The sequence below is a fragment of the Pungitius pungitius genome, chromosome 14 (genome assembly GCF_949316345.1).
Source record: "Pungitius pungitius chromosome 14, fPunPun2.1, whole genome shotgun sequence".
NCBI classification, from domain to species: Eukaryota; Metazoa; Chordata; class Actinopteri; order Perciformes; family Gasterosteidae; genus Pungitius; species Pungitius pungitius.
Genome location: NC_084913.1, coordinates 6708189 through 6730793, shown reverse-complemented (window position 1 = coordinate 6730793; position 22605 = coordinate 6708189). Strand labels below are relative to the sequence as shown.

At 44.2% G+C, this 22605-nt stretch overlaps 6 protein-coding genes across 10 annotated transcripts; 2 read left to right on the top strand and 4 right to left on the bottom strand.

Moving 5' to 3' along the window:
• Positions 1-18: 18 nt before the first annotated feature.
• Positions 19-7213, bottom strand: LOC119228060 (ankyrin repeat and SOCS box protein 2-like). 5 transcript variants are annotated; one of them, XM_037487347.2, is made up of 10 exons: positions 7110-7213; positions 4612-4718; positions 3970-4101; positions 2357-2526; positions 2049-2204; positions 1718-1963; positions 1457-1628; positions 722-1325; positions 485-638; positions 23-345 (listed from the first exon to the last, which is right to left on the bottom strand). In XM_037487347.2, the coding sequence occupies exons 2-10, from the start codon at positions 4635-4637 to the stop codon at positions 215-217; spliced, it is 1791 nt and encodes a 596-aa protein (XP_037343244.2). In that variant the 5' UTR covers positions 4638-4718; positions 7110-7213; the 3' UTR covers positions 23-214. The 5 variants fall into 5 exon arrangements, with proteins under 5 accessions (XP_037343245.2, XP_037343244.2, XP_062413313.1 ...); XM_062557329.1 differs by having other exon boundaries at positions 4612-4721; positions 7110-7195; XM_062557330.1 differs by having other exon boundaries at positions 28-345; positions 3970-4134; positions 4612-4721; positions 7110-7201.
• si:ch1073-416d2.4 (coiled-coil domain-containing protein 42 homolog) lies at positions 5999-8322 on the top strand. Its single transcript, XM_037487350.2, has 9 exons — positions 5999-6207; positions 6318-6363; positions 6447-6623; positions 6709-6866; positions 6955-7037; positions 7105-7277; positions 7352-7462; positions 7553-7669; positions 7758-8322. Exons 1-9 carry the CDS (start codon positions 6101-6103, stop codon positions 7941-7943), a joined length of 1158 nt encoding a protein of 385 aa, XP_037343247.2. The 5' UTR covers positions 5999-6100; the 3' UTR covers positions 7944-8322.
• Positions 8323-8754: 432 nt separating this feature from the next.
• LOC119228065 (ubiquitin thioesterase OTUB2-like) lies at positions 8755-11034 on the top strand. Its single transcript, XM_037487355.2, has 5 exons — positions 8755-9018; positions 9170-9288; positions 9380-9464; positions 9916-10107; positions 10224-11034. The coding sequence occupies exons 1-5, from the start codon at positions 8938-8940 to the stop codon at positions 10428-10430; spliced, it is 684 nt and encodes a 227-aa protein (XP_037343252.2). The 5' UTR covers positions 8755-8937; the 3' UTR covers positions 10431-11034.
• On the bottom strand, positions 10704-15099 carry ddx24 (DEAD (Asp-Glu-Ala-Asp) box helicase 24). The gene is made up of 8 exons (XM_037487346.2): positions 13921-15099; positions 13327-13821; positions 13072-13225; positions 12055-12570; positions 11717-11792; positions 11271-11459; positions 11059-11188; positions 10704-10963 (listed from the first exon to the last, which is right to left on the bottom strand). The coding sequence occupies exons 1-8, from the start codon at positions 14795-14797 to the stop codon at positions 10704-10706; spliced, it is 2697 nt and encodes an 898-aa protein (XP_037343243.2). The 5' UTR covers positions 14798-15099.
• A 578-nt stretch (positions 15100-15677) lies between these two features.
• serpina10b (serpin peptidase inhibitor, clade A (alpha-1 antiproteinase, antitrypsin), member 10b) lies at positions 15678-17551 on the bottom strand. The gene is made up of 5 exons (XM_037486707.2): positions 17467-17551; positions 16672-17298; positions 16299-16572; positions 16079-16226; positions 15678-15989 (listed from the first exon to the last, which is right to left on the bottom strand). The coding sequence occupies exons 2-5, from the start codon at positions 17273-17275 to the stop codon at positions 15789-15791; spliced, it is 1227 nt and encodes a 408-aa protein (XP_037342604.2). The 5' UTR covers positions 17276-17298; positions 17467-17551; the 3' UTR covers positions 15678-15788.
• Positions 17552-17672: 121 nt separating this feature from the next.
• Positions 17673-22266, bottom strand: atxn3 (ataxin 3). Its single transcript, XM_037486708.2, has 11 exons — positions 22148-22266; positions 21464-21628; positions 21334-21378; positions 21154-21239; positions 20990-21056; positions 20821-20908; positions 20610-20739; positions 20323-20486; positions 19832-19988; positions 19592-19656; positions 17673-19483 (listed from the first exon to the last, which is right to left on the bottom strand). The coding sequence occupies exons 1-11, from the start codon at positions 22190-22192 to the stop codon at positions 19431-19433; spliced, it is 1065 nt and encodes a 354-aa protein (XP_037342605.2). The 5' UTR covers positions 22193-22266; the 3' UTR covers positions 17673-19430.
• Positions 22267-22605: the final 339 nt, after the last annotated feature.

Sequence of the window (22605 nt, the reverse complement as noted above, 5' to 3'; positions counted from 1 at the left end):
ATTATTTTTGCTTTCATTGAGCGTTTCTGTAAAAACGGCAAAACATTCTCACGGACAGATTAAATAAACAAATTATTTATGTTATAAATAGACATTACACATAGATAATTGCATCTACTGATAAAAGATATTCAATGCAGCTAAAAATGGAAACACAAATTGATAAATTTAGTCACATCTGTGATGCAGATATCACTTGAAGTTCAGGTTAAAGTCAGTCAGCTAGGCTCAAGTATCCGATCAGTCTGTCTGGCAGAGGTAGAGCTGTGAGAGATTTCAGTCTGTGTCTCCCCATCTGGGTCCGAATCCGAAATCTGCAAAGGTGCAGCAGTGGACGAGGTGACACTGTGGACAGAACAAAGATTTGAATTTTAAAAAAAGAGCAAGAGGATTGTCACTTGAGTGATTTCAGACAACATTTGGGTCGTGTGCACGTGTGAGGAAGTTAAAAACCGAAAGAGACCCCGTCAAGACAGATGCTTACGTGACTTCCTCTTAACGGGGAGCCACTCTTCTCGGCTGTCCAGCAGTTCCGTGAGCCTGCTGCACAGCTGAACATGACCGACGTGCTCCAGCAGCAAGTCGATGATCGGTCCGGCCTGTTTACTGATAGCGGATGTTGAGATCCACTCACAGAACTGAAAAACGAAATGAAACACGCATTATTTACACAGTTATTGTATAATCCTGTGACACTGTCTTCTGGCTAATTGTTTCGCACCTGTGTTGCTCTTTCGGGTGGCTCACTGCAGTTCAAAGGAAGCGTACTGTCGTTATGCAAAGACAGTCCGTTGCTGCCAACGGTCGTTATGTGGGATGCTCCTGTCGACGGGTGAGGGCCACATCCGTATGCACAGGCAAAGCAGGAGGCCGCGTCACAGCCGTTGTCCAAAAGACACTTGAGTAGAGACAAGTTATCCACGCAAAGGGCGACAGCGGCGGGGAACGTGGTGGCGTGGGAGGGTATTCTGGCGCCGACGTCGGCCCCTCTCTCCAGCAGTAAGGACACCGTGCAGACACAGCCCCGCTGCACGGCCGCCAGCAGGGGACTGACCGGGTCCAGGCCAAGGTCAGCGCCAGCATTCAGCAACACCTCCGCCGTCCTGCTGCCGCCGCTGGCGACCGCGAAGTAGAGGGCTGTCGCCCGTCGGTCGGCATACCGGGCGGAGTGACTGTCGGCCAGGGTGGCGTTCACGTCTGCACCTGCCCTGAGCAGCACAGCTGCCGCGGCGTGTCTGTCGTGCTCGGCTGCCAGGTGGAGGGGGCTGACACGACTGTGGCGGAGCCTGGCTCGACTCGTCGCCGGCACGAGCATGGACACGACCCTGCGCACACAAGACACATGAAGGCAGCCTATGAAAGTCTCATTCATAACAATAAAACCACACATGTTGTGTCGGAATTCAAGTGCATTTTAAGCAATGTTACAATTGTTTCTAGTTGACAAGTGACTTACTCATGGTGTCCAAATTGAGCGGCAACATGCAGCGGCAGAAGTCCTGAGTTGTTGGGTTTGTTAGCATCGGCGTTTTTATTCAACAGCACTGCAACGCTTTCCTTGTGGCCATTTTTACTGGCCTCGTGCAGAGCTGTGACCCCGTCACACGTCTGCATGTTCACATCTGCACCTACAGAGAAGCATGGTTGATCCACGACTTTTTAAAATCAGATCAAAAACCAGGGAAAGAAGTGATATATTTCCTTTGCAGAAAAGTACCTTTTCCAATGAGGTAGCAGAGCGCCCCCGCCTGTCCTCGTTGCGCTGCTACAATCAGTGGTGTAACGCTGTAGGTGTTAGGTGGATTGATGGCGGCCCCCGCTCTGATTAGTGTCTCGCAGATCTCGGTGTTGTTCCTGGACACGGCCTCGTGGAGGGCCGTCCAACCCTGACCACACCGTTGGTTCGCGGTGGCCCCGTGGGACAGAAGGCAGCTCACCATGTCCATATTGTCCAACTCACAAGCTACACAAACGGACGAGTCATCTGTTAAACAGTTATCTGTGCAGTTATTTTCACAACAGTTCTTTTGTATGCGACAGGGCTGCACCTTTGTACAATGGGGTTTCTTTGTTCTTGCTGCTGATGTCGGGGTCGGCGCCGGTCTCCAGGAGGCACTGGACGCACGACAAGTGTTCAGAAGACACGGCGAGCAGCAGGGCCGTCTGCTCCTGTAAGGTGCGTTTGTCTACCGATCCCGGATGAGCTGGTGCAGAAAACATTAATATCACTCAAACCAGTTGGGTGACATGTTTGTCATTTTGAGTCTGTACAAACAGCAAAATTGCCACTTTGAATAGCTCAGTCGTTATCAGTTTAAAACCGAAACAAAGGCACGTAATGCTTTTAATGTCACACCCTTCAGTATGATCTTCAAGCACTCTGTCTGTCCAGAGAAGGCAGCATCGTGCAGAGGGATCCAGCCATCTTGGTTCTCCCTCAGCAGGCTGAGAGGAGCGGATGTGGCGAGATCCTTTACAGCCTTCACGTCACCTTTCCTGATGGCAAAAACCACTGGTCCAACATCCCTTAAAAAGGAGAGAGGGAAAAAACACTTTAACTCACTCACACCTGAAGGCATTCAATGTATTACACTGACTAGACAATTCAATCTCAAATATTTGTATTCAGACAATACAATTTCTATTTATGATAATAATAATAATAATAATAAATTATGATCTAATAGACAATTAGATCATCATCAGGAATCAGGAATCAGGAATAAGCATTTTCTTCTCGCAGTTATACAGCGGTCATACAACAGAAGGGCATCCAAAGCACACAAAGCGCGCGCACACACACACGCGCACGCGCCCGCGCGCAGCCCCCGAATCGGACAGCCCTCAACAACAAAAGACTCACTCCGGGTCCGACGCCACGACGTCTCCTCTCCTCCCATCGCCCCGCATTCGCGACGAAACCTTATTGCCTTTACCTCCGGCATTGCGGAACTGAGATAAGTATTCGGCATAGATGAACCTCGTCATGGCGGCCCGGGCGGGGGGGGGGAGATGTCGCACAGTGGCGGCGCGGCGGGGCTCAGCTGCGCCGCGACGCGCCGGATTATTTCGGGACGCCGCTGTCAGGCGGCTGTGTGCCGGCTGTGTCCATATATGTCAAGAGACTCGGACATCCAGAGATAAGGCTGTGACCGGCCCCGGAGAACACAACGCAAGCCGTGCGGGGGGGGGGGGGGGGGGGCTCTGCTTTGCGCGAAGCCTTTGTTTAATTGACTCCACACGTGAAACGAATCACACGAATTAAAGACAAGCGGACTTTTGGATGAACAGGAAGAGGAGAAAATATTGCAACGAGGGGTGACAATGAGCACGAGAGACGCTCACGTTTGATCGCCGTGCAGTCAAGTGTTATCTGGGTCTTATGTCCTTCATAGCTGCTGAATTAGTGTTGTAACTGGATATTCTGCTCCCACGACTCTGAATTCCCCCAGATCTTAGACACACAACGTTTGTGTTGAAGTTGAAATTGTAATAATTCAATGGGGGCTGAATGTTAACTCCATAAAACCTCAAATCCTCAAAAACATCGCTACGGTCATTTAGAAACATTCTTACATAGAAAATGCCATAATTCTATTTCCCAGGTGTTTATAACTTGTGAGGCACATACTCTGTTTTAAGCATTCACCTTTCAATATCACCTCACTTGCTTCCAAATGGCAACAATTTTAATCAGGAAATAAATCCTTCAAGATAAAGATGCTCTTCCTTTTAAGCAGTCGTTTCTCCACAAGAGGAAGGGTTTTTTCAATGACGGAACACACACTGATTTACGTCACTGATTGAAGTAACAGCAGAAGAGGAAGTATACTTTTCACATTTCTGCATGCAGACAATTAAAGCTGCTGACAGTCCGTCTGGGGGCAATTTGTTGACAGGGACTGTTGAGACATTAGCAAAATGAAGCCAGACAGTACGGAGTTATAGATGTACATTATGCCTCCTCACCTGAGCAGGTTTGCCGTGGAGTTGGCCGAAGGGCTCAGGGAGTAGACAGACAGCCTGTCTTTGATATCGTTGTTCAGTCTCTGGTACAGCGACATGGATCTGCTGACTGTGACCATCGCAGGAGGAGACGTGCTGTCCAGACGGAGACATCCAATGTTGCGCTGTCTTCTTCATGGAGCAGAGATGAGCCCGATCGTACAGACCAACAGAGTCAGAAATAATATAGCGCACACATAAAATTAAATGCGTGAACAAACTCGGGAGTCACACTGCGTCAATAAGAGCCTGAGCCCATTTGACGGGTTCAAATCTACACTTTTAGACACGAGAGAGCAGCAGCTCCAGCAATGAGGATGGATGCCTTTTAAGGGCATGTTGAACCGTGCTTGATTCCACTTGATTCTGCAGCTGGAGGGGCTACGCCGAGGTGAGCTCGTGTGCAGTGTTACAGTGAGTTATGCAGCACAACGCTGGCACGAGAACACCACATGAAGTTTGAGTTAGCATTTATTTTCTTCTACCATGACTGTGGGCACGGTACGGTATTTTCATACAATGACAAAACACAGAAAATGAGAGATTTGGACAAACAGTGACAAAGTGAAATGTCTTCAAAGCTATAAATCAAAGAGTCCAACTCACCACATGTCAGTGTTCCTCGTCCACATTAAAAAGCGTTTACAATACAGTTGTTGATCTGCTTGAGAGGCTGAATGCTGAAGATTATCCTTCCGCTCTGCTGTCTGCTCCTGCTGTGACGCGATGAAGTGTGAAAATGTGCACACAACAGTGACAGCAGATTTTGGTTTCACAATCACTTTGTGAAGAATACTTCCTTCAACTGAACTGGCCTTTACACAACAAACAAGTCTATCAGCATGTCTATTTACAGCCAGAGGAACCAAACTACTGTGAGAATGTTGTCAAATGTCCCACAGTCCCACATTGTTTTGGCCAATGAAGAATATCCACATCCAGAAAATAATAAATCCAACACAGTAATCTACATCTCTAATTGATTGTCAAATTAAAACCAATGTGTAAAGATAAGATGTAAATTGATGCTAGTGCATGCGTAATTAACATTGTTGAAATTGCTCCCGTCTCATTTTGGTGTGTCAGCAAACCGTAGCAGTGATTACACCTGTTGTTGTTGTTGTTTTTTAACCTTAAAGATAACCTTTGCTTTTCCTGTAACAATGTGTAATATCAATGTACAGTAGGAAAAAAACTCTATAAAACTATAAAGCCCCTCCACTTAGAAAGGGGGGGCTTAAAACTTAGAATGACGCTGTTAAACATTAGGAGGCTGCTTTCATATTCATCCCCTAAAAGGTGGAAGGTTCTTCTCTGCTTAGATCAAATTGGGATTCAAAACACATTGGTCGGAGCATGATTTTTGTGAAGTCTGTTTGCAAAAGAACTCACGATTTGACATTTAAGTGTGATGTGGAGCACAAACTGGGGTTGAGAACAGACGTTTCTGCGGTATCTGCGTTTTGCATCGACCTGGTAAATCTTTAAAATAGAAATGATTGTTTTCTAAAATTCTAGGTGGAAAAGAAGATATACATATATATCACTCAAGATAGTTACAATCTAGTTATATTAGTTACGCAGAAACAATCATTCAAAACAAACTATATGTGCATATGTCTAAAATGTCTAAATGGGATCAATATGAAGTTATCATCAACGCAGTAAACTTTTTTTCATAATTGTATAATTATTTCAGGTCAATACTGGGTTATTTATAGAACTCGTTTCATTGCTGCACAGTGTGAGATCATCCCAAACCCTTTTTTCGGACTTCCACAGACTTTTGTACTCGGGTTCTCGGGAATCAGAACAGAACGAGGGTTCTTAGTTTTCCCCTCGTCTCGGATCTGTATCGATCTCATTCCTTTTGAATCGCCGCTCTCATTCAGTCATTAAAACGGAACCGCCCCTCTGGCAGTTGCCGTGACAACGGAGAAACGATCCCGGCACATTCCCTGCTGTCTCGCAGGCGGTTCCTAGGCAACCGGTACACAAACCTGGGAAGACATCCGGAGAAGAAGTTCTGATACCCGAACGTGGAATAACTGCAGGACTTATTTACTCACAAGGATTACTGGACAATATAAAAAACATGACGACGTCGTCCCTTCCTATCATAGAGGACTGCGACCCCCGACTTAAACTGAAGGTGGAAAACAGAAAAAAAAACATTTTTGTAACACAGTTGGAAGAACACAGGTAGGCCGGTGATTTTCTCATACAACAAGGGTCAGAACGTCAAATCTATTTCTCATAAGCCGTTTATAAATGTGTCAACTGAGTGGTTCTGAAAACCAATTTCTCATCAGACACAAAAAGGAGGAGAATGTCAACCACCTCCCTGTTGTGACAGAGGTACGACAGAGTACAAATTAGGATTTTGTTGTTGATGATATTTTGGTGCATGGACAGAGTTTGAGAGTTTATCGCATGTTTAGACCTCCAGCAGAGTCCTTGAGGCTGGAGTGAACACTCTGCAAAAGACCCTGATTCTGAGGAAACAGTTTGAGTTGGACACCGTGAACCAGCAACTCGCACGCAAGCGTCAAGAGTTCAACAACCGCATGGAGGCTCTCGCTGGGAGAAGGTCTGAATTGGAACTAAAACAACAGGAGGTGAAATGAAAGCCTGCGAACCTGCATCTAGATGTCCACTGTTGACACCGGCCAGTATAGAGTAATACGTTGTACTTTCACCCAGACTGCAGAGATGGTGATGAAGTTTGAGAGGTTTGTGGCTGAAAAAGAATTGAAGCGGCGCCGAGCGCTGAGGAAGTACGAGGCTGATCTGGAGCTGAACACTTCTAAACAGAGGGAGATAGAAGATCTGACGGATGAGCTGAAACAACTTGAAGCCAGGTGGGAACTTTCACCCGACGCCTCGATCCCGCTGTCATTTTTAACCTACGTTTTTTTCTTTTTTTTCTTTCCATTTCTCAATTCACAGAAAGCAGGTTTTAAAGCAGAAGGTGTCAAAATACAAAATCTACGAGGACTACTTGATCAAAACAATTGATCATTTCCCCAGCAGTAAGTCCAACAAACCTTTACACAAATCTGCTGTCAATTGCTGTAAAATGGACCAAATGTCTTTCAGCTTACCCTGACAATGGGTCGGAATCTTTGGTCATGCCCATCATTCGGCGCCACGAGACCCTGTCCATCACCCACCGGGACCTGCTGCAGCGCTTGGGGCGTCTGGAGGAGGAGGTGGAGCAGAGCCAGCGACAACTGCTGGCCATGACGCAGGAGCGCAGCATGAAAACATTGGTCAGACACACACACATCTTTTCTTCAACGGTTGATGTTGAATGCACAATCTGAGGTGTATGTGTGTGTTACAGATGGCCAATAAGGAACTGTCTGAACTGCGGTACGAGTTAGAAACCCTCAAAGAGAAGAACAAGGAGGCAGAGGTTGACCTGCTGATGGAGCAAGGCCTGTCCAGACAGAAGGTAGGCTCTCAGGATTATGCGTGGGAAAGGACCCTGAGCTAATTTACAGATCTAAGGAGAGAAATATCATGATATGTCATTGTCACTCAGGTTGAAGAAGAGGGCCGCATGCTCATGGCAATCAACAATCTCGCAGAGCAGTGTTATATATCAGCATACGGACCTCTGACAAACATGAACATACTGACAATGATGGACATGGTCAAGGTAATGTCTTCAGGAAATAGTTGCTTCTGTTATATGGTGGTAATTTACATTCTGTTACATACTTTTTAAACTAAGAGTTTGATTTCAGGAGTACATCCTGGACAAGGCAGACACGGAGAGGCGAGCGAGGAGACTGATGGAGTCTGGGTCTGCCGTGATGAATAGAACAGCTGCGAAAGACCAAAGAGCGAGGGGGTCAATGAAGAGCTATGGCACGAAAACACAAATTAAAAGTTCAAGTAAAGTCAGCAGAAAGAGTGAGACAATGATTTGATGTGGAACGTTAACAACTCACCGCGGTATCACTGCTTCATGTAAGTTTGTTGGGTGTGAGAATTCCCTTTTGACCTTGGAAGCAGTAGCTTGACAGGAAAAAGTACAACCTGGCAACTATGTCCACCGGGTCCACTGATGAAGAACGGGATGCATGGAAATTATAACTCTGGAAAAAGCAAGTAAGCAAACCTTGTGTCAAGATGTTTTTGTCACCATCTGTGATAAAGTGGCTTGACTCTTTTATTTTGAGTTTGTTTAAGTTTCCGTGTTCGCCACTCCTACCGTATTTTTCTGTATTTCACATTTGCTAGAAATTTGTAAAGTGTCACTTGAATCTAATCATTGTTGTTGTTAAAATAATAAACGTTATCAAATGATGCTGACAAGATGTAATTCCAGTCAAAACGGCATCTGCAGTGGTATACACACAAATTCTATCAAATTAAGATGAAATAAACAGCAATTAGAAAAGATCAAAGATTTACGAGTATGTGAACTAAAGTATGATACATTATTCTTTGATATTCTTTATATATATTAAATACAGTTAACACAGTTCTCCACAACATGCAGGACCAAATACTTCCACCCTTTTCAATTGATGTTGCACAATTGTAAGCTTTTACTTCCATTAGTTTCAGAAGCTCACATTAAACGTTTTGACATAATTAGGCTACTTTCCAACAGAGATATATGAAGTATTATTGTGCGCAGTATAAAGTCAAAGACAAGCCCAACCCCCCCCCCCCCACACCAAACCCAGTACTGTCCCTTTAACAAGACCACGTGGTCTCCGCAAACATCCGGTTCCCACAAAATGGAAATACGATTGCAACAATGTTTTGACACACGGCTTTGACGCGCGTCTGTTCTTGGTCAAACGTGACTACGCGCATCCAGCCTGAGCGGAAGGACGGAGACATGTCGCGCGAGTAGCCCGTCCGGTGTCCCCCGGTGTCTCTTCGGCGGTGAAGCTGTTCGTTCCTCGACAGATGGAGGAGGGCAGCCTGGTCTCCTGCCGAGAGGACATCTCCTCGCTGTTTGCAGAGCAAACGCCGTGTGCCAAATACAAAGTAGGGCAATTAGTCCGCCTGGGTCTGTTGGAACTACTCAGCCCCCCCCCCCCCTCTCCCCTCCTCCTCTACCGCCCATTTTTTTTTTCTTCAAAAGGCTCAAATAATCCATTTAAACTGCATAATAATCAGCTCTATTGTCCTTTGTTAGGATTTAAGCGGGCAGTTTTCCACCGTCAGACAAGTGCGCGGAGATGGAAACTGCTTCTACAGAGCGCTGTGCTTCGCCCACTTGGAGTCGGTGCTGCACAACGCCAGGGCTTTGCAGAGGTCAGTCACTGATCGCCATTACGGCCGTTCGGGAAAAGCCGGACTCGCCCTCGAGTGTGAGGCGCTCACGTCTCCCTGGTTTGGCTTTCAGGTTTAAGGAGAAGATTGTTCGCACCTACGAGGACTTGTCTTCTGCGGGATTTGACGAGACGTCCTTCAAGCATCACCTGAACACAGTAAACCCCGCGGTTCTTCCGAATTTATTGACTTGACATGAGTTATGAAGTCGGGTTCTAATAAGGCTTTATCAAAAGGGGGATTTATTGTCAGGAACGAACCATTTCAAATTATAATAGCAAGAAATACAAGCTCGGGCCTTTAGGGGTTTGTAATACTGACACACACAAAAGGTGCTAAACAAGGTTTAATCATTTGGATTAGTGTTTTATAGTGAATCTCTTGACACTTGAGTCAGCTGAATTCCATTCTTTGCAATCTGGCAACATGTCCCCTGCCAATGAAGGGCCTGTTCTTCAGGTAATGGCTTCTCTGGTAATGGTTAGAACCAATTGGACTCATCCTTCAGTTTCTCAGAATAACCGCTAAATAATCCCGCTTTTTAAAACAGGCACACACACCGTGGAGCCATTTGAAACGGCCTTGTGTAAATACCTGGTCCCCCTGCAGGTCGTGGACGTGGTGGAGCAGTGCCAGGCCGACGAGCAGGAGGACACGCTGCTCCGGCTGTTCAATGAGCAGACGACGTCCGACAGCGTGGTGCAGTATCTCCGGCTGCTCACCTCGGCGCACCTGCAAAACCAGGCAGAGTTCTTCTGCAACTTTGTGGAGGCCCCCAATCTGCTGGTCTACTGTCAGCAAGTTTGTAACCAAGCGCTGCCGCCATCTAGTGAAAAGAATTCTATGGTTTCAACAAAAGGGAGGGTGAGTCAAGGAATTCGGTTTGGTTCAGTAACGTCTTCGCTCTCTTCATTCAGGAGGTGGAGACCATGGCGATGGAGTGCGATCACGTGGACATCCTCGCGCTGTCCCAGGCCCTGGACATTTGCATCCACATCGTTTCCATGGAGGGCGACGAACCGCAGGTGGCTCACCACGTCATTCCAGAAGGTGCTGAACCCTCCCTGCACCTCCTCTACCAAACGTCACATTATAACATTCTCTACGCGCGACCTCAACACTGACCGGAGACCCACGAGGACTCGGCTCAACTCAGGAAAAGTGACTTTGATGGAATGAGAATCCCCATTGGGCTTTGAGACACTTAAGAGATTTATATAAAGTCTTGCAATATACAGCGAGTCAACACTTGCAATAACATTTTGGGTTTTTGCACATTGTGCAATAAGTATTTCATCAAATTGAAACAAATTCATGAAAACCATTTACATGAAATCAACATTTCACACAAACCCCGTCAAAAGGTGGCTTCTCTAAACACACATTCCACAAACATGTCACTGCTGCTCCTTTTTCCGCTGCTGCGCGCCACCTTTCTTCAACTTCCGCTTGGTCTCCTGGCTCGAGAGACTGGAGAGGGCGTTTCCCCTCCCAGCCACAGGCATGTGGGGAATGGAGAGCCTTCCCATTTGAGTGGGGTACTTGGACTTATTCAGATTCCTGAATACCGGCTGGGAGATCAGATGCTTCAGATGCTTTTTCATCCCTTTCACCACCCTCTGCTGCTCTCTGTCACCGTCGTCGTCGTTTCCTCTGCCTGTGGGCATGGATGGTATATTCAGATGTCTGTATTGGAACCGTTTTAAATAAAGTGAACCTGGTGCAGAACATGTTGTGTTATGTCGGTCTCACCAATTAAAAGATCATCATCCAGCTCCACCTCCAGCGCCTCGGCAGCTTGTTTGAACCAGGAGTTGTGCTGCTTCTCCTTGCTGTTGTGGAACTCAATCTTCTCGATCCGTCTGGCCAAGTTGACCCGCTCCTGTGTAGAAACACAGTCAACTGTCAACAATCAAATATCTATTTAATGCCACAAAGAGGCCACACCTACTGCTGGATCTCACCTTGATGGCGTCCATGCACTTGGCCTCTATGGGGAACATGGGAAGATCCTCGTCTTTCCCAAGAGCCTTGTAGATCTTTTTAAAGTTCATCATGTCGTCTGGGCCTACTAGCAGCAAACTCAGACCCTCTTTGGTGGCTCTCGCGGTTCTGCCGCTCCGGTGGACGTAAGTCTCTGATGTCCGGGGAACCTGGTGTTTGTGTGAGAACATGATTAAACATTGTTACACCAAAGCTCTCTTCATGCTGCAGTAGAACATTTATGGAACAGCCTCTAATTCAATGTCAAGAGAGTTATGCAGATGTATTTAACATTTAGGTAGACAGGTAAAAATAGACTATTGTTAACATTTTGCTTGACATTGAAACATAGGACTCCTGCTAATTTGTATGTTTATTACGTAAAGTCATTTATTTAAAAATAATAACTGATGTGGACAAAGCTTACCTGGTAGTGAATGACATGCTCAACATTTGGGATGTCCAGTCCTCGAGATGCCACGTCAGTAGTCAGCAGAACACAACTGAGAATGACATTTTGATATCGTGTTAAGTGTCCATTCAGTAATTAATCAGTTGATTACACGTCAGTGGAGTAACAAGGTAAAATATGCTAAATTACATTTAGGTAACCTGTTTAAGAATCAATGATGAGTTTCTCTGAGCGCAAAGTAAATCATCTCTACCTGTAGAATCCTATAGTTTATGCTCCATTGTATTGTTTCTAACAAGGGAATCCTGGCCATAATAGCAGCAACACAAGCACATAGTGTGTGCAAACCTCACCTCTCCCTCTCGGCAAACCTTTCCAGGTTTTTGAGCCGTTGCTTCTGGTGCATGTTGGCATGAAGGGGCAGCGGAGTACAGTCCATGATGACCAGCAGAGAGTTCAGTCTCTTGATGCAGTCTATACTGTTGGCAAACACCATGGTGCGGCCGGGATACTGGAGCAGAAAGTAATAAAGGTAGAAGTCCTTCTCTTCCTTCTGACAATGGATTCGGGTCTCGGTCAAGCTCTCCACTGTGGCCTCCTTCCTGGTCAGGTCAATGATTTTGGGTTTGGACTTGATCCCCACTTTGTACATTAGAGTTTCCAGCTGGTTCCTCTGGTCCAGATTCTTCTTCCTCTTCTTCTGCAGAAGGCGGGTGGGCATGCTGTGATCCATGGTCAGTGTGGCAGAGAACACAAAGGTCTGCCTCTTGGGATTAAAGTGATCGTTGTTCAGCATCTCCAGCAGACTCTCCAGCTCTGCAAAGTGGCCTCTCTCCACCATGCGATCCGCTTCATCGATGACCAGGCACCTGTGCAATAACACAACAAAGAGGAGTTGGGGGAATAGCAAAAAAACATCTGAGTGATATAGAGAAATATTTATCACACTCAAACCATCCCGGGTATTAGTCTGGTTTTCTGTTGCAAGGTTTGCTAGAAATAAACTGTTGTTGGGAAATTACCCTGTAAAACGCATTAATGAAGCTCATTCTACCTTTAGTTACCCAACTCAAATAAAGCCTTTAATCAAAAGAGTGTCAAAACTCTGAAACCTGTCCCAGAAGAAAAAAAATATGTGATACTTCCACCACATGCAGATAAACAAATGAGAATAGAAACTTTACTTTGAGATTTTATAGTTGCGAGTACAGTGGGAGACGGTTCGTTGTACTGAAACTGATATTTGCAATTTGTCTGGAAAAATAAAACCATACGGCATATCTAGATAAATGTGCTATTGATAACAAATATATTGCCATGTCGATTTTTACCATATTGCCAAAGCATATAAAAAATAAATTGTGACCAACTTGAGCTTTCTCAAATTCAGCAGATGTGGATGCTTCTCCTGGATCAAGTCCCACAGACGTCCTGGAGTGGCAATAACGATTTCGGGTCTTCGCCTTAGCATCCGCCGTTGTTTCTCCTGTGCCATTCCGCCCACCACTATCGCTGTTTTGATGTCTGCGCAAGAGTCACATAATGAGTATGTTGACATTGATAAATACGTTTAAATTGTTAAAAAACAAAATTCCCAGGGAATCACAAGACTCTGAAGGGCTTACCTGTAAATTTGGCCACGGCATCTATATGGTGCTTGACCTGAACAGCCAGCTCCCTGGTGGGAGTGAGCACCAGGCCGAGCAGAGGCTGACTGCGACCACCCGCCACTGATGGTTTTGCCTTTTCTGGTTCGGTGGCGAGGTCAAACTGCGCGTTTTCGATCACTGGATCATCCCCGGGGCTCTCATGGCCATCTTTTTCTTCACAGTCGTCCTCGCCGTCACATTCGCCGGGGTCACCTTGACCCTGCTCTGTGACGCTTTCTTCCTCTCCTCCCTCTGTGTCCACGTCCTCGTCCTCGTCCTCCCGGTCTTCCTCTATTGCGGACTCATCTACAGATGGTAGATAAAAACTCTCCCCTTTTTTCACGGTCGATTCAGTGTCGTCATCATCATCATCATCATCACCATCATCACCATCTGGCTCTTGCGAACGGTTGCGCCACTCCAGGATGGCGTGGATCATAGGAATCCCGAAAGCCAGCGTCTTCCCACTTCCTGTAATGACAGGGCTCACATTAGCTTCACTCGTGGAACCACACTGCAATGGTGCATTAAAAACAAAGGTTTTTAAAAATAAAAATAAAAGTATCTTACCTGTCTCAGCCGCTCCCAATATATCCATACGGTCCCTGATAGCTGGAGGCAAAGCCAGGGCTTGTATGGGACTCGGTGAGCTAAATCCAAGACTGCTGAGGGCCTTGAGCACCGGAGATGGGACGAACAGGTCCTTCCAGCCACTCACATCAGCGTTTTTGTCACCGCAGCCAGAACTTGCTGCATTTGTCCAATTCTTTATCTGTTTTTTGTTTTTGGGAGGCTTTAGGACTTCATCTTGAGTGGGTTTTTCTTTCTCTGGAGCTTGAGGTTCTGGGATGGACTCCTGGTTCGACAGTGCGTCCGGGATGTTCTCATTCTTCATCGGTTTCTTGGGTTTCTTTTTCCTCTTTTTCTTGCTCTTCTTGGGGGGCTTTAATTGGGCCTCTGATACATCTTTAGAGGCGTCTTCTGGAGGCTTTTCACAGTCTCCTGCCTCCTTGCCTGCAGCTACATCATTCTGTAGCGCCTCTTCAGCAGTCTCGTCTGGTTGGTCCGATTCCTGTGGGGCCTTTTTCTTATCTTTAGCTTTCTTCTTAACGGGTTCATCAGTGTTCTCCCCGTCTTTAGTCTCCACATCTACCTCCTCCCCTGCCTCTTTCGCCTCGCTGGCCTTTCTCTTCGTTTTCTTCTTCTTGTTGTGCCTTGAGGGTTCATTTGTTGCTTCAGCAGCAGCAGCAGCCTTCTCCGAGTCTACAAACCGGTAATCTGTCAGCTCTTCAAAGCACACCAGGCTCTCCATTCCTTCTTCGGAGAAGATGCTGGGATCAATCTCTACAGGCTTCCAGTTGCCTTTCACGTGGATGCTCCGTTTGGCGTGTTTCCTCATCCCGGAGAACATGCGCTTGTTTCTGGGCATCATCCTTGATGTCTTCATTTTCCTACAAATATACACCGAGTCGCGTAGATTTGTTGGATTGCTTCTCTCAAACGGAGCTGATATGCTCGTGGCGTTATGTGTGTACTTTATAGAAAATCCCTCCTAAAAATGTCCGACCCGATTGGCTCGGTACACCACAGACAACAAAAATAACAACTATGAGTAAAAGTATTAAAAAACAAACAACTACCTTGACTGGATTTGCTTTTTTAAGTCAAAAGTATCGCTGCGAATGATGGCAACCACGCATTGCACGAGGGCGCAGCCATGACAGTTTTGATCACGTGGTTAGAAAAACTTTATTGGTCAAACAACGTTGACAGAGTTCTCTCTTCCGCTTGTTATTCATTTGAAGTGAAGTGATCAGGAGCTACCGTTCTCTAGATATAGTGAGTATACAGTAGTATAGCATTTTTAAAAATCAGTTGTTGATATATTTTAAAGAAAGAAATATAAACTCAGTGTTTGAGCTGACACATATATGGTAAGACGTGAGAAAATCCCTCATTTTCAAAATCTATTTTTTTCACTTCCATAACGACAGTGATAAATCTGTTGCTGGCGAAGAATCAAGCATTAGCCACCATGTTTTCAGGTATACTGTAAATGTAAAATGTTATGTTGGCAATTCCCCAATAAACTATTAGAAAAAGTTATTAAGTCATCTGTAATCATAAAAGTCAATAAATCATTGGCTAAGGATTTTGACAGTAATTTGTCATGTCGACAGCTCTTAAATGTTAATGAACATTTAAACGTTGATTTCTAGATGCAAAGAGTTCTTGTGCTAGGGCTGTACCCAGCACTGCTATTTTTATTTTGAGTTTTGCACATATCTTTATCCAAAAGCAGAAATGATTTGACTAAATCCAAAATGCATAATCATGTTAATTGTTTATTATAGAGGTCATATTAAGCAGGCTTACAGAAAACCACAGCATGACCTTCAGACATCAGACTAACACATCACAGGTTAAACACAACTCAGTCACGACGGGTGGTTTTCAATAGGGTTAATCACCCTCCCCATGAACAGCACACAGTTTGTGGCTTCATGGTATATGAAGAAGAAAAAGGGCCTGTTGACAGTGAAGATTCTTGGTAAAGAATACGGGATAATGCCAGATGTTGTAGCAGCTGCAGCAATGGTTCCTGTCTCGTCCACCTCTATCATAGCCTTGTGCACCACCTGTAATTTAGAAGTAGAAATTAAAAAAAGAATAATCTGCAGAGGTTGGAACACACAAGTGTGCTGTTAGAGCATGGAGGAAAACTAACCTCTGACACTTTGAGGCCTTCTTCCTTACTCAGCCTCGTCAAATTGGCAGTATTGCTGAAGATACTGGTCATGCCCATATCTGGAAGAAGATTTTGCAGCGAATACGACGACTCCATCTTGAACTTCGGCAAGTTGACTTCCAGAGTGCTGTAAACAAAAAGATATGTTCAAGCTCTTCATGTCAGTGGAAATTTCTTTTACACATTACTGTTGACTTACGATCTTTGCAGCTCTTTGATCCAGCTGAGGAACCTCTTAGCAGTGATTGCATCATCGATTACAGTGTAGTCCACGCCTTTGTTTGGCAGCAGGATAAGCATGGAAACCCCTTCCCGATATGGTAGCCTCAACACCTTTGCACCAAGAGCAACATCGTGCATGGAGTAAAATTTATCCTCTAAAAACATCATCGGTACTTGCACAATATTATAGTTGTTAACGTGGAACGGTGCATTGGAAGTGAAATTGGGGTTGAAAGGCTTCCGCCACGATCCTGTAGAGGAAATGACAGTTTGTATAAACGTGATTTCAAAACACAAATGTCAAAGCACGGTTAACAACCACGTTATTATACGCGAGTAATTTAACTTACCCTGAAACAAAATTGTGTCGATTAACATGAGTTTGGTCAGTGCATCAAGGGTGGACAACATGTCGGTCATTTTGTCCTGGGTTTTGTTCTTGATGTACTCATTGACGAAGCTGATGCTCCCTTTTGAGTCCGCAAAGTCTACACTTCTGATGTCGGCTTCAAAATATTTCTCGATGTGATCTTGAAATACTTCCTCTACTGAAAAGTTCTGGCTCAAAAAGAGAGCCATGCCATGTTCCAGTTTCAGCGATCCACCCTGTGTGATGTTCTCATGAAGGAGTTGAAAGAGTCTCGGGATGAGTTCTGGCTCGTCGGCCCGCTCCAGCTGCCCCAGGTTGAGTCCCTTCAGTATTTCCTTGTGTGTGACACCATCAGAACCCATTAGAAGAGCAGCAAAGCTTGTGGAAATACTCAGAGGGGAGAAAAATATATTCTTGTCATCGTGGCTGGATATTTTTCTGTATAGGTTCATGGCAAAGTCCAGATTTTTTAAGGTAAGATCTGAGATGGTGGCGCTCGGAAGGTACGCCAGATGGACAGGAGTGAGGAAGGTGATGCATGTTACAATTAAAATAAGTCCTATCTTCATTTTGTGCATCCCCATATTTCGAGTTTTGGTTGCACAACCTGAAACGCACATACACATAGACGTCAAAAGATTATTTAAAAAAGGCACAATTGACATAACAACAAACCCATCTGCTAAAAACAAGACAAATAACTTTTTTCCAGTTTTGAAATTCAATTGTGAAGACTAAATTTTACTTTTCAAGATTTACCACCGGTCATACGTACCATGCAGCTAGTGGGAGATTACTTCTGAAAGCTCAGCCTAATATTTGGGGAAACAAAGTGCAAGTGTGCTCTGAGCGTTACATATTAACCAAAGGCAGTCAGAGTTGTATTTGGAACAAATCAGGGTCTTTTTCAAAGGCGATGCCACATGGAAGTTTCCATAACTGCACATTAATGTTGAGGTAAAAAAACAGACATGAAAAACGTCAGGAGTGAATGTCACTTTAATCCTGGATCAAGTACTAATACATTAAATGAAAGCACGTGCGATTGTAACACGGAATATGAGAAAAATGATGAGTACTCATTGAGAGATTAGAGTGAGAGAAACTAATGAGACAATAAAAATCCAACAACTGCCATTTTACACTCTCTTGCGAGTGCAGTTTGAATAAACAAAGCCCAGCAGATCCAAAGAAAAAATAAATCATGACATTTTCTTGGAAGTTATCCAGCGCAACAAGCAAAACTTTAGTGGAGGCATCAAGATATATCCATGCTGAACAGTCATTGCTTCCAGGAAACATTAACCATAAACAAACTCAACGGTTTTAATGCTGTAATGTGGTCTATTCATCAACAATGTGTGTTGGAACATGATGTTGGTTTCTAAAAAAATAAAAGATAAAAACTCTTTCAAGTGATGTTTTCTTCCATCTTTGGGTTTTAAATGATTCAAATGAGGTTAAATAACATCAGCCATTCACACCATTTGACTGTTGGTTATTACTGAGCCAATGGTTTTGTAGCTTTAAGCCAAGTAAACGTCAGAAAAATTAATCGATTGCCAGAACTAATGTGTACAACATTGCTCAAAGTGTTTTTGTAATATGGGATCAATCCAATCGCTGCAATTAAAAAGGTTTTCAGAGAAAAACTATTGACGGTTTGTGGTGGTACGTAAATAAGGGAGTGATCATTTGAACAATCTAGCCTTATACTAACTTTTGCTATGGAGGAGAAATAACAGATGAAGTCGCTGGTTGCTCGTGTTTGACTTTTGGGGTTTTTTAAGTGATTATACTGTGCTAAAAAAGAACCATGTATTCATCTATAAGCTGCAGTTTCATGCGCTTTACAGATTGCTCCTTTTGTTCCAGAGTCCACAATTATTATGTATCACTCCGAAGCAATTTAGATTCAGCAAATAGTTATATAGAATAATGCTTTTCAGCATCCATCAAAAATGGACAAAATACTATTAATATTGTGAGAGAAGTGTGTGATTTTAAATTTCATTGTGCCCACTTATTTACTGAAGGTGATTACAAAGACACAGGATCGAAAATATGCAGTTGCCTAAATATCTTTAGAAGTTCCCTCTTAGACATCCACAGCTAAACGGATCGATGGAGTGAGGAATTAATAACACACATCTTAGTAGTCCTGGCGAAAAGAGAAATGATTTCAAAACTCCACTGATGAACAGCAGTGTGTAGAAATCACATCTTCGGTCCCACAAACGCAAGCCCAATGGAAGGGTTTAAGGGATCTCTGTCACTATCCATCTAACCTTCGTCTGTGGTCCTCCCAAAACAATCACCTCCCTAAGGATTCATCCCAAACAAGTAAACACACCCCTTTGTCTGCTGAAGATTCCTTTTCTGTCTCTTGCAGAGAAAAAACAAGAATAAAAAACAGTGTACAATAGAAATAGAAGGCGACATGGTACAAAGGCAATTGCAAACTTGGATAAACTGCATCGCGAGTTCTGTGTTCACCCTTTTCCCAGCGTCTCACTGAGTTAGACTGGACTAACTGATGCCTTGTCTTCGTCGTCGTTGTTGTTGTTGTTTTCTTCTCTATAGCCTGTCAGCGAACCAATCAGGGGAAACGCGTCAGCTTTCTGACTGTCCTTATGTTCGCATGTGCAAAAAGGTTAGAGGAAGCAGCAAAGCTACCCCCCCAGTATTCGGTGCCACTCCTGGCAGGTGGTGAACAACATAGGCAAACCTTCCACGTGCTCACTGGCTGGGCTTTTGCTCTTGGTCCTCTTCAGCGCCAGTGTTTACTGATCCTTAAACAGGAGAGAGGCCTTTTGGTCAAATTCATTGCATAATTGGCACTGTATGCAACTATACACACACACACACATTTGTTTGAAACAAATGTTAGAAATACCTACCCGAGCCACCTGATGATTTTGTTTGTGGTTGTTGAGGAATGCTTGTCTGAGCCTGTTGCTGCTGCCTGAGAAGTGAACAGTGAGGATTTGTTTTAGAAACCATGCATTCATTTTCACTCCAAAGAGGTTTACACAATATCCTGAATATTTGAATAAGCTGTTAATATAAAAGAACAATCCTCACGACCGCCACAGTAATGTTCACATGAACAGGTGTTGATAGAATCTGCTTAAATCTACCGATCGAAATAGGCCTGTCTCCTCCTCCGCAGTTCCTCGGCTGTGAGAGCCTCGTTTTGGCCGGCTCTTTGACCCCCTGCAGCACTTCCTGCTGCCTGACTCCCTGATTTCACATTTCCCATTTCAGACTCTGAGGATTTGTTGCTCATCACTGCGCCTATAATAGATTAACAAAAAAAAAAACATTTAACATAGATTTCAAGATTGACAACAAAGTGATAAATAATTGCTGAAAAATATTACTTTGAACCAAGGGCGACATTTGGTTAAAATAAGACTGTAAAGGCCTAATTAACAGTGCAGTATATAAATTACATGTATAATTACTTTATTAATCCTATTATTAATAAGAGAATTTGTTTTATTAAAAAGATAGAGCTACAGCTTATAGAATCAACACTTTTGTTGATTTCCCACATATATTTACAAATACAATTAATATGGGCAAGAAAACTAAATACTGTAAACTCTTTGGATAACTTATCATTTACCTTGCATGCTCAGTTGAATGGCCCTGCGAAGATCAGCTTCTTCATCTTCCACATCTATGTCCTGTCTGCTGAGTGCCAGAGCTTTTTTTAGCTCATCATCTTCATCAACAACCTCATCCTCGACACCAAAAACCATCTCTGCCTGGCTCATTGCTGCCGACCTGCTGCTCGCAAAACAAGACCAAAATCAGCTGCCACAAACCAGTAGAGAAACCTCAATTTGAGCAACTTGAAACATAAACTGTTATACTGGTCTAAGTTGTACTGTCTGCACACACAGTACATACCCTGCACTTGTCTGGGCTTCCTCCTCTCCAATAAGCCTTGGTCGCTGCTGCTGCTGGACCCTCATGATCCCAAGAATTTGCTCTGCTTCACACTCTGGGAGGTTTCCTCGGATCACAAATATGGAATAACCTGCACAGAGTAAGCTTTGATTAGTTTTGGCAATGCAAAAACGTAAACATTGTAGATCAAAAAAGGCCAATTTTACAATACCTTCTTGTTGTAACTGTGCAAGGAAAAGTGCTAGATAGGTGTCTGATATCAACTCTGGTCCAGTCAGCAGTGAATTCAGATTAAACCACTGCAATGACAATAAAAGTGTAATCACTCATTTAAAGTTGTGTTAAAATGGTTTAATTGTTTGTTCAGAGGTGCCTCATACCTGTTGTCCAAGTTTCCGTATAGTAAACCAGTGCTCCTTGTAGTTGCAAATGAAGGCGTTCTCATTTCTGAAACATGAAAGTAGGCATTGCGGTCACAGTCAACATAAACTGTTATGGAATAATAAATAGAAGACATTAGACAATAACGTGTTGAAAACCTCACATTGGATTAATCATCAGGCTCTGGTACTCCCGGCTGTTGAAGAGGATTAACTCTAAACCCCACACTCTCAGTGCATTGCTAATTACCTAGAAGAATTAGATGAGAGAAAAAAGGTAATTAACATCTCTAACACATAATGGTTATCAACAACAATAATCAAAATTAAAAAAAGTCTCTCACTTGTATTGAAAAGAACCCGCTGTCATCCATGTTTCCAGATGGTTGCTGGAATCACATTCGCAGATCACAAAGTCAGAAAGTGTTCAGATACACAGAAGGATGTTAAACAGGCTGCTGCATGTTCCCTCACCTGCAGGAAGGTCCTATACTCCTCACTGGCCATTCCGCCTTCCGCCATCCTCATTCGTTCCTCTTCATCAAGCTGATGAGCAATGGAGGACAGGTCCACGGGAGTGAAATACTCACCCTGCAGGAGGTTGTTGAGACAGTGTTGGGCGCAAAGAGACCCCTCTTGCTGAAAAATGAAAAGGTTTATTGATAAGACCCCCCCGCAGCTACTTATAATTCTCACACGACGAAGTAGTTTTCTTAACAACTTAACGTTAGTTATCTTTATAGAAATAAGTAACGTAAATAGCAAAGTGTGATGGAGTTGGTCTGTCCCCACGCTCACAGTTGAACATTGTCAGAGCCACATACAGCTAGCTTACGCAAAAAAAACAACAGTTTATAACGTTGACCGTTTATAAGAGGACAGATAGCGAGTTCGTTTTCTAACTGGGCAAAAACATCGCGGTTGCAGCTGTTGGAAAGCTCTCTGCGTCTTAAGCAAACGCGGAAATAAAACTTTTTGATGATCTCTACTGTAGCATTGTAGCTGGAAAAACAATACTGCCAAACAACACCACAAATCTCTCCCCTCCGGCCACATAGCGCCGGTAAACAAATCTCCGCTGAGAGAAGCAAGCCTTTCCGGACAAGACACGACGGATTACGTGTGGCTTCGTATTTTAATTTGAACGTTTCAACTTACTTTCTCGTGAAATATGGAATCCATATTCAGCTTTCTGTCAAACATTGAACTCTGACCTCTAGTCTCACCCCCCCCCCCCTCCTCGTTCAATTCAACAGCATACAAGGAAGAAGGCGGAATGTTGATCAGCGCCCTCTAGCTGCCGGATGCCCACACCGCACTCCCCCCTCCACCGGCGCGTTTATACGTTGACAGCAGCGGCGTCATTAAAATCTCAACGTCACCGTGAACCAACGTCACTACATCGTTTCGTAGAAAGAGAGAGAGAGAGAGAGAGAGAGAGAGAGAGAGAGAGAGAGAACCAGGAGAATGTATTCAACACGCGTCCGTAATATAACGGCGCTTGGTCAAAAATATAAAAATTGAGTCTAAGCGGGACCTGATAATTGCCGAATTGTATTATGTACGTATTGTAGACCACCGCCAGGGGGCGACTGCGACAGATATTTATGTTTACA